Source organism: Bidens hawaiensis, unplaced genomic scaffold (assembly GCF_021521415.1).
Source record: "Bidens hawaiensis isolate Kalapana, Puna unplaced genomic scaffold, B.hawaiensis_p1.1 tig00019675_1, whole genome shotgun sequence".
NCBI classification, from domain to species: Eukaryota; Viridiplantae; Streptophyta; class Magnoliopsida; order Asterales; family Asteraceae; genus Bidens; species Bidens hawaiensis.
Window position 1 is genome coordinate 200,824 of NW_027492987.1, and position 16,162 is coordinate 216,985.

At 38.1% G+C, this 16,162-nt stretch overlaps 1 protein-coding gene across 1 annotated transcript; it reads left to right on the forward strand.

Moving 5' to 3' along the window:
* The first annotated feature begins 387 nt into the window (after positions 1-387).
* LOC143558922 (epi-cedrol synthase-like) lies at positions 388-5,337 on the forward strand. Its single transcript, XM_077047660.1, has 7 exons — positions 388-499; positions 2,830-3,103; positions 3,190-3,571; positions 3,947-4,165; positions 4,251-4,389; positions 4,574-4,822; positions 4,888-5,337. Exons 1-7 carry the CDS (start codon positions 413-415, stop codon positions 5,176-5,178), a joined length of 1,641 nt encoding a protein of 546 aa, XP_076903775.1. The 5' UTR covers positions 388-412; the 3' UTR covers positions 5,179-5,337.
* The last annotated feature ends 10,825 nt before the right edge of the window (positions 5,338-16,162 follow it).

The following is a 16,162-nucleotide window of genomic DNA, read 5'->3' on the forward strand; positions in this document are numbered from 1 at the left end:
ATAACGACTTTACGGTAATCAATTTGAACTCCTTATGTTTTTTTTAGCGTCACTATAATGTGATAAACATCGGTTTATTGATGATCGAGATCTATAATAATATTATGTAATAATTTAGTAAGGTTCTAAAAATGTTGAGTCGGTTTTACAAAATAAAACTTTACAAAACTAATATAACTTGAGACTCAAATTTGACGAATGTCACAGTTGATGTGACGATTTATGGAGTTTTATTGTTATAGATGCTCTCAGGGAATATGCTTTATTAGATTTAAATAACATAAAGGTGAGTATTGACCATGTGACCTTTCGACGTGATAAGTCGAGAGAATATCTTCACCCCTCTATATATACCCTTCACCTCTATTTGAACTTCAAGCGACTTGATCCATATTATATCTAGATACTGATTATGTCTATAATAAAAGATGATGTTATCCGACCCATTGCAAATTTTCCTCTCGACATCTGGGGAGATCAATTTCTCGTCTTCAACCAGGTATATTGCCAATTAAATTAATAGATATAACTACATGAACATTTTTGTGTGTCAACTTCTTCACAAACATAATTAACAAATTATTTAACGTCCTTTTTGGAAGATTCAAACAGTTTTTGGCATGCCATCTCTGCTCACGAGAGCTCTGCGGAGTTGATCACTGCGCGCACCTTGTATAAAGGCCACGCGCAAGAGTTGCTCAGTGATACCTCCAATAGCAAGAGATTCCTGATTGAAACGAGTTATGTAGTCTTCAATCGTTTCATCATTCCTGCGCACGCAGTGCATGATGTCATCAGGGTCGCGCGTGTGTCTGCGCTGCTGTACGAAGTGAGCTTGGAACTTTTCCAACAGCTCTTCGAACCCATCGATTTGTCCAGTCGGCAAGCTTTCGAACCAGACACGCGCCGCGCCCGTAAGGCAGCGAGCAAACATGTGACACCATGTTGGCATCGTCCAGCTTTCTAGGTTTTCAGTGTTATAAAAACCTTGTAAGAAATCGTCTAGATCTGTTGTGCCGTCATATTTGCCGAAACCACTTGGCATCTTGGTTTTGTGCTGAATGGGAGCCTTCGCGATGCGCTCAGTGAATTTTGAATGCTTCACCAAGATGGCTGGCCTGTATGGTGTGGTTACGTCCACTTGCCCTCTCACTGGTGGGCTGTACGGTGTGTACAGATCCATATCGGCTTTGACTCCAGGCGCCATGTTGATGTGCGCGCGGAGCTGTGAGCCTCCTGCATGAGTATCTCGCGTCTTCCTCATGCTGTGCACTTCTTCATCACTAAACTCAGCGTGTTCAGTGTGAACAGAGTGACCATCTTCCGGCGCGCGTGTCCTTTTTGTTGTTCCTTGAATGGTTTGCTTATCAAACGCTAGCCTTTGTGTTAAGTCGGCTAATTTTTTGTGTTTGACCAGCTCATTGTACTTGTCCATTAGACGTCGTTGCTCGTTTATGAGCCATTCTTTAGGGTCACTGGTTTCATCTTCTGGACCCATTGGTCCTTTTTGTTTCGCGCCGGTAAGATTTTGGAACGTGAGATCGTCTGGAGGAGTTTCAGTCTGGCTATGAGGAGTTGTGATGAAGGGATGGTTACTGGTGGTGCGCGCAGAATCACGCGGCACTCTCAGAAACTGCTGTCCCTCATTAACATCCTCACGCTCAATATCCTCCAGAACTTGATCGCTGTTACGAACACCAGAAACCATGGTGAAATTTTTTTTTTAGAGAGAACTGATGAGATTTTGTTGCCGTTGTAATAGGTGATGGCGCCAATGAAGAAACGTGGATCGGCTCACTAGTAGACGATCAACTTTCCTCGGGTATGAGTATGCTATTTCACCGATGGTTCTCCGGAGTATGAGTTCTTCCACCTACAAAACGAGCAGCACCGTGAACTTACCCCTCAGAAAGGGACAGAGGGATCCTCTTTGGGGTAACCCTCCGGTGTGAGAATAAGAGATTATAGGAGAAGATAATAATAATCTGAGAGTGAGTAATGAATTGGAATGTATTTTCTTGCTTACCTCCCCTTGTGGAGGTGGTGTGGTATTTATAGTGTTAGGGTTTCCAAATGATTGGGCTCAGATCCCATTAGGGTCTTTTTGGCCTCCTCCTGTTGCTTTGCGCCACGTGTCCTTAGGACACCTGGTGCTTTTTCATTGATTATTCTCTGACCCAGGTATTTTACCTGACCCATGTGCAATCACGTGGTAGCACATGGGTTTTGCTGAGTTGTCCACCTTTCATTGACAGCTGTCAACATTAGCATATTCTTATTCCTTAAAGGATACCTTCTGGAAGGTTTGCTGACGAGCACAATCAAGGTTGTCCTTATCCTGATTTGGATAAGGACGAGGTTGATTATGTGCACGTGTGATATGCGCCTATCCTGAGGATGCGCGAGGTCTTCTCTTTATTCTCACGCGCAGATGTTTCATGCGCAGATGTGATATGCACAAGCATATGTAATATGCGTCACGCGCGGATGCGCCACGCGCAGATGTGATATGCGTGAGCATGTATGATGCGTGGGCATGTGATATGCGCCATGCGCGGATGCGCCACGCGCAGATGTGATATGCGTGAGCATATATGGTGCGTGAGCATGTGATACGCGTGAGCATATGTGATATGCGTGAGCATATGTGATATGCGCCATGCGCATAGGTTTTGGCTTTGTGCCTTCATAATATCTTGATTTCAAGCTTTTTGTCTATATCTTGTGGGTTGACCCGCCTCGCTCGATGTTGAGGCGGGTACATACCTCTTCATGTCCATTGGAGTAATATACTAATATTGATCTTGGTATCATGTGATGTATATAAAGCAACAAGAACAAGATGGAGTTGAACAGATGATCAAGGATTTGAAAGAAGAAGTGAGTAGAGAAATACTGACAATGATGGATATTCCGATTCAACATGCAAATCTGTTAAAACTAATCGATTCAATCCAACGCCTTGGCGTTGCATATTATTTTGAATACGAGATTAACCAAGCATTACAACACATATTTGATGCATATGGTGATAACTGGACAGGCGCTAACGCTTCCCTTTGGCTTCGTCTCCTGCGACAACAAGGATTTTTTGTTTCAAGTGGTTAGTGCATACGTGTAATTAAGTTCATTTTGAATATAAAGATGTGGTAAAAACCTAATGCTTAATTTCTTATATAAATTGAACAGATGTTTTCAATCAATACAAGGACAAAGATGGAGTTTTTAAAGAGAGTTTAAAAAATGATGTTCCCTTGTTACTTGAGTTATATGAGGCAACTTTTATAAGGGTGCCTGGTGAAGTCATGTTGGATGAGGCTCTTGCTTTTACAAGAACTTGTCTTGGTGACATAGCAAATGATCCTGTTATGAGAAACTCTTATGTATTTACTGAGATAAAAGAAGCGCTGAAGAAACCTTTGCATAAAAGGTTACCGAGACTAGAGGCGTTACGCTACATACCATTCTACGAACAACAAGCTTCTCGTAACGAGTCTTTGCTCAAACTTGCTAAGTTAGGGTTCAACCTGCTTCAATCACTGCACAAGAAAGAGCTAAGCCAAGTTTGCATGTAAGAAAATATGATTAATTTTTTGTTCACCTTTCAATACATTAAAGTTAACCAAGAATCTGAATTTATTTTATTAGTATGTACAAGTACTCCTAAGTTTTTTTTTTTGGTCGCTACCCCTATAAACAAATGGTAAAGTAAGTTCGCATGTGACAACTGACAAGAAAACTCCATAAAGTTTGGTGATAAACTAAGTTGGGTTCACTTACCAGTTACCACCCAAGCGAACTAGCATAGTTAGCTTATAGGTAGTGAACGACATAGAAGTACAAAGTTAATTAGAGAATACTTTGGAAGTACCAGTCACGTTTCTAAATAGCATATTTCCAGAAATATTAGAAAGAATCATGTTACATATGTGTTAATCTTTTGTAGGTGGTGGAAAGATTACGATCTTCCTAATAATCTACCTTACGCCAGAAACAGACCGGTCGAATGCTACTTTTGGGCATTAGCAGTGTACTTTGAGCCACACTATTCTGTATCTAGAGTCTTCTTGGCAAGATTTTTAATGCTTCAAACACTTTTTGATGACACTTATGATGCCTACGGGACATATGAAGAACTCGAGAAATTTACTGAAGCAATTGAAAGGTATATCTATAAACGAATGTGAAGTTTGTCAACTAGAACTAAGTAATTTTTAATTTATCAACTAATTGTAACAAGTAATTTGTAGGTGGTCAGCTACACCATCGGATGAGCTTCCTGAAAACATGAAACTTATATATCGAATCCTCATGAACCTTTTTGGAGAGATGGAGGAAACCTTGTCGAAGGAGGGAAAATCATTTCATCTTAACTATATCAAAGAGGCGGTAAGAATTAGCCCACCCTTATCGAAATTTTTGGAATTAACATAATGATACTGATCCTAGTTCCTCAACTTATGGAACATAATGATACTGCCACTTGTGTGATAGAAGAGTTGATAATAGATCATTTTACTACATTAATATTATTCTTTGATTTGTTGTTATCACAATTATCGTTCTATTATAGATGATAAAATATATCCAAAGCTACATGGTAGAAGCAAAATGGATAAACGAAGGGTATATACCAACGATGGAGGAGAACTTAAAAGTTACATATATTAGTATTGGCTATAAATGCGCGTTTATAGCAGGTCTTGCTGCCATGGGTAACGTAATCACACATGACTCGTTCAAATGGGCTTTAAGTGATCCTCCTCTCGTCGCTGCTTGCTGTCGATATTGTAGAACCATGGATGATGTTGTCACCTACAAGGTACATCAAAATGTGATATTCGCAATGCTACAAATGAATATTAAGATTATCATTAAAAATTACAGGCGGAGAAAGAGAGACACCATGTCGCCTCCGGTATTGAATGCTACATGAAGCAGTATGGTGTTAGTGAGCAAGAATCGTATGAACTGTTCAGTAGAAAAGTTGAAGATGCTTGGATAGAACTAAACGGAGAGTTCATCGCGTGTAAAGATGTTAAGCTTCCTATAACCATGAGGGTAATCAGTTTTGCACGTTCAATGGAGGTTCTTTATAAGAACAAGGACCATTACACAAATGTAGGAGAACTCATTAATCCAATCAAGTCTCTTCTTGTTGATCCAGTCATGATATGAGATCCAGCACATCATGACCCAACAGCCATACTATACGTATTTGGCTGAGTGTGGTAACATTGAATAAGATGTCAAGGGCTTTTACTAGTTACTTGGAAACTGGAATTTAATATTTCTGTGTATCGGATTTTACTTTACACCGTATTTTCATGTTTGTTTAATAAATTGTTGTTGTCATCTTCGTCGGATGTCCAGTGCTTTTTGCTATTTATGGGATCTTACTTGTATGGTTGTTGTTGTTTTTAATAAAGTGTTGTATTATATGTGTTCTAAAATAAACAGTTTGTAGGCCAATTGTAGATCCCAAAACGACCACGACAAATGGTTTTGCTCTTGACACGGTTTTCGAGACGGGTGCGGTGAATTCAAACGACCGAACAAAATAATGTAAATATAATAAGGATAGTGAACGATCTCGTTGTCAGTTAAAAGATTTATATTGATAACAAAGAACCGACCTCACCCAAGGTGAGCTCCCCTTGGGTGGGTGAAAACACCATACAAACACACACATACAAATGACAAATAAAGGCATATACATAGCCAAACACAAATAAACTAGAAGATCTTCTCACCGTTGAAGCTAAACGCGTGCACCGAAGATCTTGTTTCGTGTCCGGTTTTCTCGCCGCATAAATTATTAACTTGACCTTAAATATATAATGGGTTTCGTAATTTGATATCGTAAGTCACTAAAATTGGCCTTACACCAATGAAATTCAAGGCTTCCTGTAATATATTCAAATGAAGTTCTAAAATTGTATGTGAGCAAAGTAGGCCGATCATAATGCGCAACACCGATTAAAAAGAAAAAAGGGAAAACAAATAAAAAAGAGATAAGATCGAGAAGAACCGTTAGAGGTTGATAAACGGGGGAAGCCAGATGTGATCAAAGTATAGGTCGATTACAATGCACAACATCAAATATTCCTCTTTGATGGATGGATCCATAAACTTTTATTAAGCAATTTACAAGGCAAGTATTGATCATACGCGCATTTACAAAAATGACAAGTGATAGCAAAGGGTCAGGCGCCCCATATATGCACTTAATATCTTGTTGCACGAAATGGGCAAAAACTAACAGGGTTCTGATGCATTAGCTCTCTTTCGATCGCTAGCTAGGAAGCGAAGAACTAATGGAAGTTGTAGGGTACGCTGTATCCTATATTGATTGGTGGTTGTAGCAAGTGTGGGAAACCTAACTCAGTTATGCATCTCTTTGATGAAATTTTATTGAAAGAACTGAATCCGAACGTTAGTGTGATGATGAAGATGATACGTGTATGTTGCCAACATGGGTTACTTGTCAAGTAATGTTTCTTTGTAATTTTTAAACATGGGAGGCTTGGAGGGTGTGTAAGCCGCACCATCGGCCGGGACACATAAGTTTCGGTGGACAAACTTTTTTATACGTATTAAATATATATGTTTTTTGGTGTTAAAATAAGGTTATTTGCAATGGTTTATGAGATAAATACATGTTCAGAATGATTTCTGTTTATAATAAATCGGCCGATAAAAGTTTTATTCATGTACGCTAGCGAATAAAAATTTTTTTGTCAAGGCCTCGGCCGATGTATTTAAATTCTCGGAGACGGCCTGTTTGTAATAATGTTTGTTTCTTTTAACAGCTTCTTAAATGTTTCGATTTCTTTAATGTAATGTAAGTCGTTTTGTTTTGATTAGTTTTGTCAGCGTTAAATGAAAATAACATTTTAGACATACATAATATATAATTCAAATTCAACTCTTGGTAAAAACATATATACATGAGGGTTTTGATCCTCATAATTGGGTAGCTCGGAACGACTCCGTGTTGACGGCCCTCTCGCTTCATTGGAAATGTGGTTGTGAGCTGATGGTTTTGGGTGTAGAATTGAGTTATCACGATTTTTATAGGAGAAAACGAAATGGTTGGTGTAACAGAGGGTTGTTTGCTTGGAGAATAAGATGTGTTCGTTGGTCAACTGTGCATGCGTGTTCTACAAGGGTTGACTTATTGTGGTACAAACTAGGTACATTCCTTTTTTGGATAATATTATTCTTTAGTCCATGGTGGGCTGGTACATAATGTAGTAGTTGCTAAATGTTCTTAGCAATATGACAATATCAATAGTTGGATCCATAAAATTTTCTTATAGGCAGACATGCCTTAAGGAAAATATCGAATAAGATAAACTAACATTAAATAGTTCAAATTAACAAAAATCTTATTATACTAATTATTCTACCATATACGTGTGGGCTTAGATGGGTCTCTGAAAAAAAAAGTGCCTCCAAGTGGGGCTCTAAAATGAAAAATAAAATAAAAAAAAATAAATAATAATAATAATATCATATACTTAGGTGTAGTAGTTAGCATAAAAAGGCAAATTTATTTTTGGAACGTTCGACTCCATTACTATGCTATACACGTTAGAAACAAGTAAAGGAATAATAATAATAACTAAGGGTGGCAAACCCAACCCAAATGGATTGTTTTGGGTCAAGATTGATAAACTTTAAAAGTTAAATGGGTTAGGATGGATCATAAAATTTTTTCAAGTGGGTCAGGATGGGTTGGAAACATACAAGTGAGTTTCATTTATAGGTTAAAATGGGTCAAAACAAAATATCCAAGTAATCCAAAATTTATCTAATTCAAAATACCCAAACTATAACGTGCGAAACAAGACTCATCCGAAACCCAATAAACGATCAAAACGAAACAAAAACCCCGAACCGACAAAACGAAACAAAAACGAAACTGAACCGAAATAGAAAAACGACCAAGACGAAACAAAAAAAAAAACGGGAATGAAACCGAAAAGCTGACCAAAACGAAACAAAAAAAGCTAAACGCAACCGAAAAGCTAACCAAAACTAAACAAAAACACTGAATCGACCAAACCGAAACAAAACTGAATCGAAATAGAAAAACGACCAAAACGAAAGAAAAAAATCGATATGAAACCGAAAAGTTGACCAAAACGAAATGCAACTGAAAAGCGGGTCAAAACAAAAAAAAACACTGAACCGACCAAAACAAAACAAAAACACCGAATCGACCGAAACAAAAAAAAAACAAAACGAAACTGAACCGAAATAGAGAAACGACCAAAACGAAACAAAAAAAAAACGAAATGCAACTAAAACCTGACCAAAACAAAACAAAAACATTGAACCGACCAAGGCGAAACAAAAAAAACAGAAACGAAACTGAACCGAAATAGAAAAACAACCGAAAGGAAACAAAAAAACGAATTGAAACTGAAAAACTGACCAAAATGAAACATAAAAAAACTAAATGCAATTTAAAAACCAGACCAAAATGAATTAAAAACATCGAACCGACCAAACGAAACAAAAAAACTGAAATGAAACTGAACCGAAATAGAAAAACGACCAAAACGATACAAAAAACGACATGAAACCAAAAAACTGACCAAAACGAAACAAAAAAAAACGAAATGCAATCAAAAAGCTTAGCAAAACGAAACAAAAAAACTGAAACGTTGCCGACCAAAATAAAACAAATGAATCGAAACGAAACAATAAAAACGAAATGAAACCGAAAAAACTGACTAAAACAAAACAACACTGAAACCGAAAAATCAAAACCGAAATCATTGAAACCGAGCAAATACCGAAACCAACCGAAATGAAAAAAAAAACAAAACCGAACCGAAAAAACCCCGAAAAACTCGAACCTGAAACCGGTAAAAAACGGTTTTTTTATGAACGAGGATGATGGGGAAACATTTTAGTTATTTTACATTTTGCGTTTTTTATTTATATTTTGAGTTATTATTTGTTTAATAATTTTTTTGAATATTTATTTGAGAGGTTTTTAAAACCCTTTGTATGTCAACCTTCACTTGGGTCAAGATGAGTTAGTTTTACCCATCTTGACCCATATCCATCTTGACCCTCTATTTTAAAAATCCATCATAACCTCATATCCATCCTGACCCATACCCATCATGACCCATCACCCAAATCCAACCCAACCCACTCCCATTGCCACCTCTAATAATAACACAATTAACGATCCAATCTGATCAAATCACATAAAGTGTCAAACCAAATACCATCCATCATCTTCGTCTTCATCTTCAACCCCAATATGTTATTCTCTTACAATTCCAAACTCAACGTTATCATCACCATAATCATAATCATAAGCATAACCTTCATCGCTAGCTAAACACGCTAACGCTTCAACAGCCGAAGTACCAGTCGGACAACAACCACTCATTTCACGATCATGAGATCCAACTGATCTCAACTTCATGGTTCCCTTGGCCTTGTCTTTAGACTTACAAACCGGATGTACATGACACCCGAGGCATCGTGCCGTACCGCATTTTCCTGTGAATTTGGATTGATTTGTGTGCTTATTTGAAACTTTGGTGAATAAACCAGCGACTGAGGATGAGTCCACCGCTTTTACATATCGGCGTTGACGAGATAAGGGAGTGGGGAGGATTGGAAAGCTCCTAACGACGCCGTGTTGACGGCCCTCTCTTCTCATTAAAGCTGTGGTTGTGAGCTGATGATCTTGGGTGTAGAATTGTGTTAAGTGATTTTATAGAAGAAAGAAATGGTAGGAGTGTTTACAAGTGGTTGTTTGCTTGGGGATCACGATTATTTCATTAGTCAACTGTGTGTGTTTCACAAGGCAGGATTGACTTGTAATTTCTGCTCTCTTTTTTGTCACCTATCTGAGATATGAACTCATCACCACTTATTGTTAAGCATAAGTGCTCACTAAACCAAACTAATAATTGTAATTTTATTAAATATTCTTTTATTTGTGTTGGTTGGCAATGTGACTAAGTCAATGAGGGTGTGTTTGGGATTCCTTAATTTCCTCTTCTTATAACTTATGAAGGTTGAATAAGTCATTTTTATATTCATAAAGTGTTTGGAAACACATAAGGACTTTATGTTTCTGATATGCTAAAAGTAATCAAATAATTATTAACTAAAATTACGCTAAAGTAGACGCTAAGTAATACTCAAGACTCTTAAACTACTAACCGACAAGTGTACCGCTCGACTCTAGTACAGCTAAGTAAGTCCGGATATCGAACCCACGAGACTCTTTAAATTACGAAATTAACAAATTAGACTCGACTATTTAATAATAATATTTAAAGGGGGGGTTTTTGAACTAATTAAATAAACCCTAAATAAATAATTAACTATTAATTAAAACATAATAATGATTAACTAATGATTACTTAACTAAACCTTATTATTAAACTAATACTTAATTAATCAAAACAAACCCTAATTAATTAAATAATAATAAAACATCATCATTTAAAACTGATTAATTTAATATAAATATCTTAACCCTAAATGATTAAACTAATAAACTAATGAAAAACCTTAGATTAATTCAGATAATAAAAGCAACTGCATAGGCTAAAATCCCCAAAGTTACGGTTATTAATTAAATGAGAAACTTAAGTTATGGAACCGGGATCGTAAAATAGACCGCTGACAGAAAACCCGAACATGACTCTTGAACTTCAAGAAGACACCTATGGATTTCTAACAAGTTTTAAGACTCACCAGTTTTATGAATTAAACTTCCTTAGAGTTATTTAATAATTTATGTCTAAGTATCTTTATGACGAAATCCTACCTTGCAGCGCGGAAATTAAAGATAGTTAAGAAGACTCAATTGATTTAATAGACTAAGTTGACAATCAAATCTAGACGGACTCCTTATGAAGAACTAAATCTAGGAATCCTGACATCAAAGATCTATCAATAACCTATCACCATACAGCATTCTAGGCTAGTAGCTCACTTTTATCTATTTAATTAGTTTTATTGTTTCTATGATTTTAATCGATATCAATCATAAACTAGTTAAGAACACACATCAAATGACCTAACAAAACTGTCACACCCCCAACTAAGGCCTAGGAGTGTGACCAACAAGTTGGTATCGTGTTTGTAAATAATTCAGAGTTGCGTTATTTTGCGGAAGACTTTATAAAACTTTAAGGATCGAAAGTGTAATTTATATATACAATCAAAAGACGGGAATTATAAAATACCCGTTGAAAGTTGTTAACAAAAGATTACTTGTTTATGTTTTACAAACCACCATGTTAAGCTTCTACAAAAAGAATCCGAGCCATCGGATATTAGTACTTCGTCATTTCCAAGCTCTAAATTTGTTCACCTGCAAAATGTAATAAAATACGTCAGCAACGAATGCTGGTGAACATGCTGACACAAAAATATTTCTTTTACTTTATTACCCCTCGAGACTACGCCTTCCTTGGCCCAACGTGGCTTAGGAATAACAAAGTTAAACAACACATTATAAATATGAGCCTCTACGCTAGGTCACCTCAGCAAACACCGTAGCGTTCGACTTAGTTAAGTACCCGTAAATATACACAACGGTCGTACTCCCTGCAGGAGAGCGTCCTACGACCAAGGGTGGTGCGATCATGCCCATTCATCGCATAGTACCACCTATGTAAGGATCCAGACATACGTATACCAGAGCCTGAGGGCTAGGTTCATACCCTTTATTTATAACGGTTTTAGGAACACATCGTTTCTTGTAAACAATTTCATAAAACAAGTTGACTCATTTTGAACAAGTAAAAGTCTGGGGGGCGTATTCACCTTCTCGCTTTAGGATCGGCTTCACTCACCGTCCAAGGGTCTTTCCCTTTCTTTATCTCGCACCTATAGTACGAGTATAAATATTTGTTAGTCAGATACACGATCCGGCTTAAGACCTTTAGTCTTATATCTCAATCCTCGATTGAACCTTTAGTTCAATTCTTATTTACTTGAAAACCTTTAGTTTAAAAGTAAATTATAAACCTTTAGTTTATATTAAAAACCCTACGTTTCTTCTTCTCCAAGAAACGTAATCTTTTTATTTTATTATTTAAGAATACTCTTTATTCATTAAATAATATTTCATAACAAAGAATATTTACATATATACTTACACACATATATACGTATTCAACAATATTCATAATCATACTTTCATTCGTTTCTTTGTTATGTTATCTTTTCTTTTCTTTTATCGAGGTATCGAGTATATCCTCGACTTAAGGCTTAAGCCTTGAATATAATATTAAATTATATTGATTTCGATATTACGCCTAACCTTAAGTGGCGTATAGAAACTCTAGGGACTCGAGCAGCACTCCAACGCCGCTTGATCTCTTTGGTCGTCAATTGATAACGCCAAACTTCAACTCTCGATAACACGCTTACCGAGATTCATTGCCATTATAACAACACCTTCTTGATTGAGTGTAGGTGGAGGGTGGTATAAACGTCGATACACAAATGAAGGTTCGGGACACGCTTTACGATGAAATATGGCACGTTTATCGAGGTGGATCGAGTATACGATTATCGGGATGTAGTGAGATGTTAGAGAGAGAAAGGTAAACTGAGTTTGGATGTGAGAAAATGAAATCTCGGACCTTGCTATTTATAGACAATTTATGGGACCCCATCGCATCGCGTACCGCGATATAGACCTGATGACGCAGAGGGTAGGGCTGCCACGTGTCGACACATGGCAGTCACCGCTCCACGTGGCGACACGTGGCGGCAGTGTTGCCACGTGGTGATACGTGGCAGCACATGGTGCCACCATGTGCCACGTAGCACACGTGTCACATTGTGTCAGACTCCCCATCGCGATACGCGATGAGAGTCTCTTCTGACTCATCGCGTAGCGCGATGGGTCAGGAAAACCATATTTTCATTTTTAACCCTCAAGTTTGGAATTTGGCAAATTTTTAGTCCCTAGACTTTGGAAAGTTGATACTTTGAACTCGAAATTTTCACTTTGTTACATTCTCCCCACCTTGAAACAAATCTCGTCCTCGAGATTGCTTTACAAGAATAGTTGGGGGTATTTCTTTCTCATTTCCAATTCGAGTTCCCAAGAATATTCGGGCCCTCTACGCGAGTCCCATTTTACTTTCACTATTTTCAATGTTCTTTTCTTTAATTTCTTTTTTTTCGAATCTTCAATTTGAATTGGACGTTCTACGAATTTAAAGTTCTCATTTATTTCAACGTCTTTTAATGGCATAGCCAACGATTTATCGGTCAAGCACTTACGCAAATTCGAAACATGGAATACGTCGTGTATCCCTTGCATTTCCTTGGGCAGTCGCAATCGGTATGCAACAGTGCCGATTCGTTCGAGTACCTCAAAAGGTCCAACGAATCGAGGACTTAATTTTCCTTTCTTACCGAAGCGAACAACGTCTTTCCAAGGTGAGACTTTCAATAACACTTTGTCACCGACATTGAACTCTAACGGCTTACGACGGAAATCGGCGTAATTCTTTTGGCGATCACGTGCCGTCTTAAGTCGTTCCCGGATTTGGATAACCTTGTCGGTAGTTTCTTCTACTATCTCGGGTCCAGATAACTGACTGTCTCTAGTTTCAGACCAACACACGGGCGTTCTACACTTTCTTCCATACAACGCTTCGAACGGTGCGGTTTGAATACTTGCATGATAGCTATTATTGTACGAGAATTCCATTATGGGTAAGTGGTCGTCCCAACTTCCACCTAGATCGATCACACAAGCGCGGAGCATATCTTCCAACGTTTGAATCGTCCTTTCGCTTTACCCATCGGTTTGTGGATGATAAGCAGTGCTAAGGTTCAACTTTGTACCGAGAGCTTGTTGGAAGCTTTTCCAAAAGTGAGACGTAAAACGACTGTCTCGATCAGATATTATAGACAGCGGTACTCCATGTAAAGCGACAATGGTGTTTACATAAATACGCGCTAGTCTATCCATAGAATACGACTCATTTATGGGTATGAAGTGTGCGGATTTTGTCAATCGATCCACAATTACCCAAATTGCGTTATGTTGTCGAGTCGTCTTCGGGAGTTTAGTAATAAAGTCCATGGTAATTAACTCCCATTTCCATACGGGACGCTCGGGTTTCTGAAGCAATCCCGAAGGCCTTTGATGTTCAGCCTTGACTTTCAAACAAGTCAAACATTTCGCAACATGCGAAGTGACATCCCTTTTCATTCCATTCCACCAATAGTTTGCCTTTAAATTGTGGTACATTTTATCACTTCCGGGATGCATCATATATTTCTACTTGTGAGCTTCATTCAAGATTTTCTCACGCAAACCAACAACGATTGGTACCCAAATCCTATTCCCGAGTCTTAGGATACCATCGTCACCTTTAACTAGCGAGTCAATGGTGCCGTTACGTTTTTCGTCGGAGATTTGGTTTTCATTGATTGCTTGCGTTTGCGCGGATTTGATTTGTTCAAAAAGATCAATCTAGAGTTCTAGACGTAACGCTCGTACTCTTTTAGGTTTTTCATGCTCTTTACGACTTAAGGCATCGGCCACGACATTGGCCTTGCCTTCATGATACACAATCTCACAATCATAGTCGTTAAGAGTCTCCATCCATCGCCGTTGGCGCATGTTGAGCTCTTTTGATCAAAGATGTGTTTCAAGCTTTTGTGATCAGTGCACACAATAAATCGTACTCCATAGAGATAGTGTCTCCAAATATTAAGTGCAAAGATTATGGCGCCTAACTCTAGATCATGAGTCGTGTAATTCTTTTCGGATACCTTAAGTTGACGAGAGGCGTAGGCGATTACTTTCTTACGTTGCATTAGTACACATCCCAAACCAGATAGGTTCTTGGGTGAGTTTTTGTTTAAGTGTATCGAACGTCTCTTGTTGCTTCGTTCCCCATTCATATTTAATATTCTTTCGAGTTAATGAGGTTAAGGGAACATCGATTCGAGAGAAATTTTCGATGAACCTACGGTAGTAGCCGGCCAAACCTAAGAAACTTCGGATCTCAGTTGGCGACTTCGGGACTTCCCACTTAGAGATAGCTTCAATCTTAGCGGGGTCCACTTGAATACCGTTTACGTTAATGATGTGACCAAGAAATTGCACATCGTGCAACCAGAACTCGCACTTCGAGAACTTAGGGTACAACTTCTCGATTCTTAGAATTTCAAGTAACGTTCGAAGATGAATTTCATGATCGGCCTTTGACTTTGAATAAATAAGTATGTCGTCGATAAAGACGATAACGAATTTATCCAAGTAAGGCTTGCAAATACGGTTAATCATATCCATTAACGTGGCCGGAGCATTAGTAAGTCCAAACGGCATAACCGTGAATTCATAATGTCCATACCTTGTTCGGAAAGCAGTCTTTGGAATGTCTTCGGATTGGACTTTAAGTTGATGATACCCAGAACGAAGATCGATTTTTGAAAAGAAGCTAGCACCTTGAAGTTGGTCAAAAAGATCATCAATACGAGGAAGTGGGTATCGATTTTTGATTGTTACTTTGTTTAACGCACGATAGTCGATACACATCCTCATGGAACCGTCTTTCTTCTTGACGAATAGAATTGGTGCTCCCCAAGGCGACGAACTTAGTCGAATGAAACCTTTTTCAAGAAGTTCATCAAGTTGTTTCTTCAACTCCTTCATTTCGGTTGGCGCTAAGCGATGTGGAGCTTTCGCTATCGAAGCAGTTTCGGGAACAAGATCGGTTCTAAACTCTACTTCACGATCAGGAGGAATACCAGGGAGTTCATCAGGAAAGACGTCAGAAAAGTCAGAAACGATAGGAACGTCTTCGATTTATATTGGCTTAGATTCTTCAGTGACGTAGGCCATGAATGCTAGGCATCCTTGATTTAAACATTTGTTAGCCCTAATCATGGAGATTATGCTAACTTGGCCAGCGTCTTTGTCCCCTTCAATTCGAATCGTTCGTTTATCGGGGGCTTAAAGTTTAACAGTTTTGCTATTGCAGATGATACGGGCATGGTTATCAGATAACCAATCCATACCAAGTACAATATCAAAACCAGCCAGAATCATGGGTAACAAACAAATAGGCAGTAAATAAACAGCTAAAAGGATTATTCCGTTTTCAAGGACTTCGAAGATCTTAACGATTTC

Coding starts and splice junctions, on each gene's coding strand:
- LOC143558922 (XM_077047660.1), top strand. CDS start 413: ATGTCTATAATAAAAGATGATGTTATCCGACCCATTGCAAATTTTCCT. Junction 4,166..4,250: donor TTTACTGAAGCAATTGAAAG/GTATATCTATAA, acceptor AGTAATTTGTAG/GTGGTCAGCTACACCATCGG. Junction 4,390..4,573: donor TTAACTATATCAAAGAGGCG/GTAAGAATTAGC, acceptor GTTCTATTATAG/ATGATAAAATATATCCAAAG.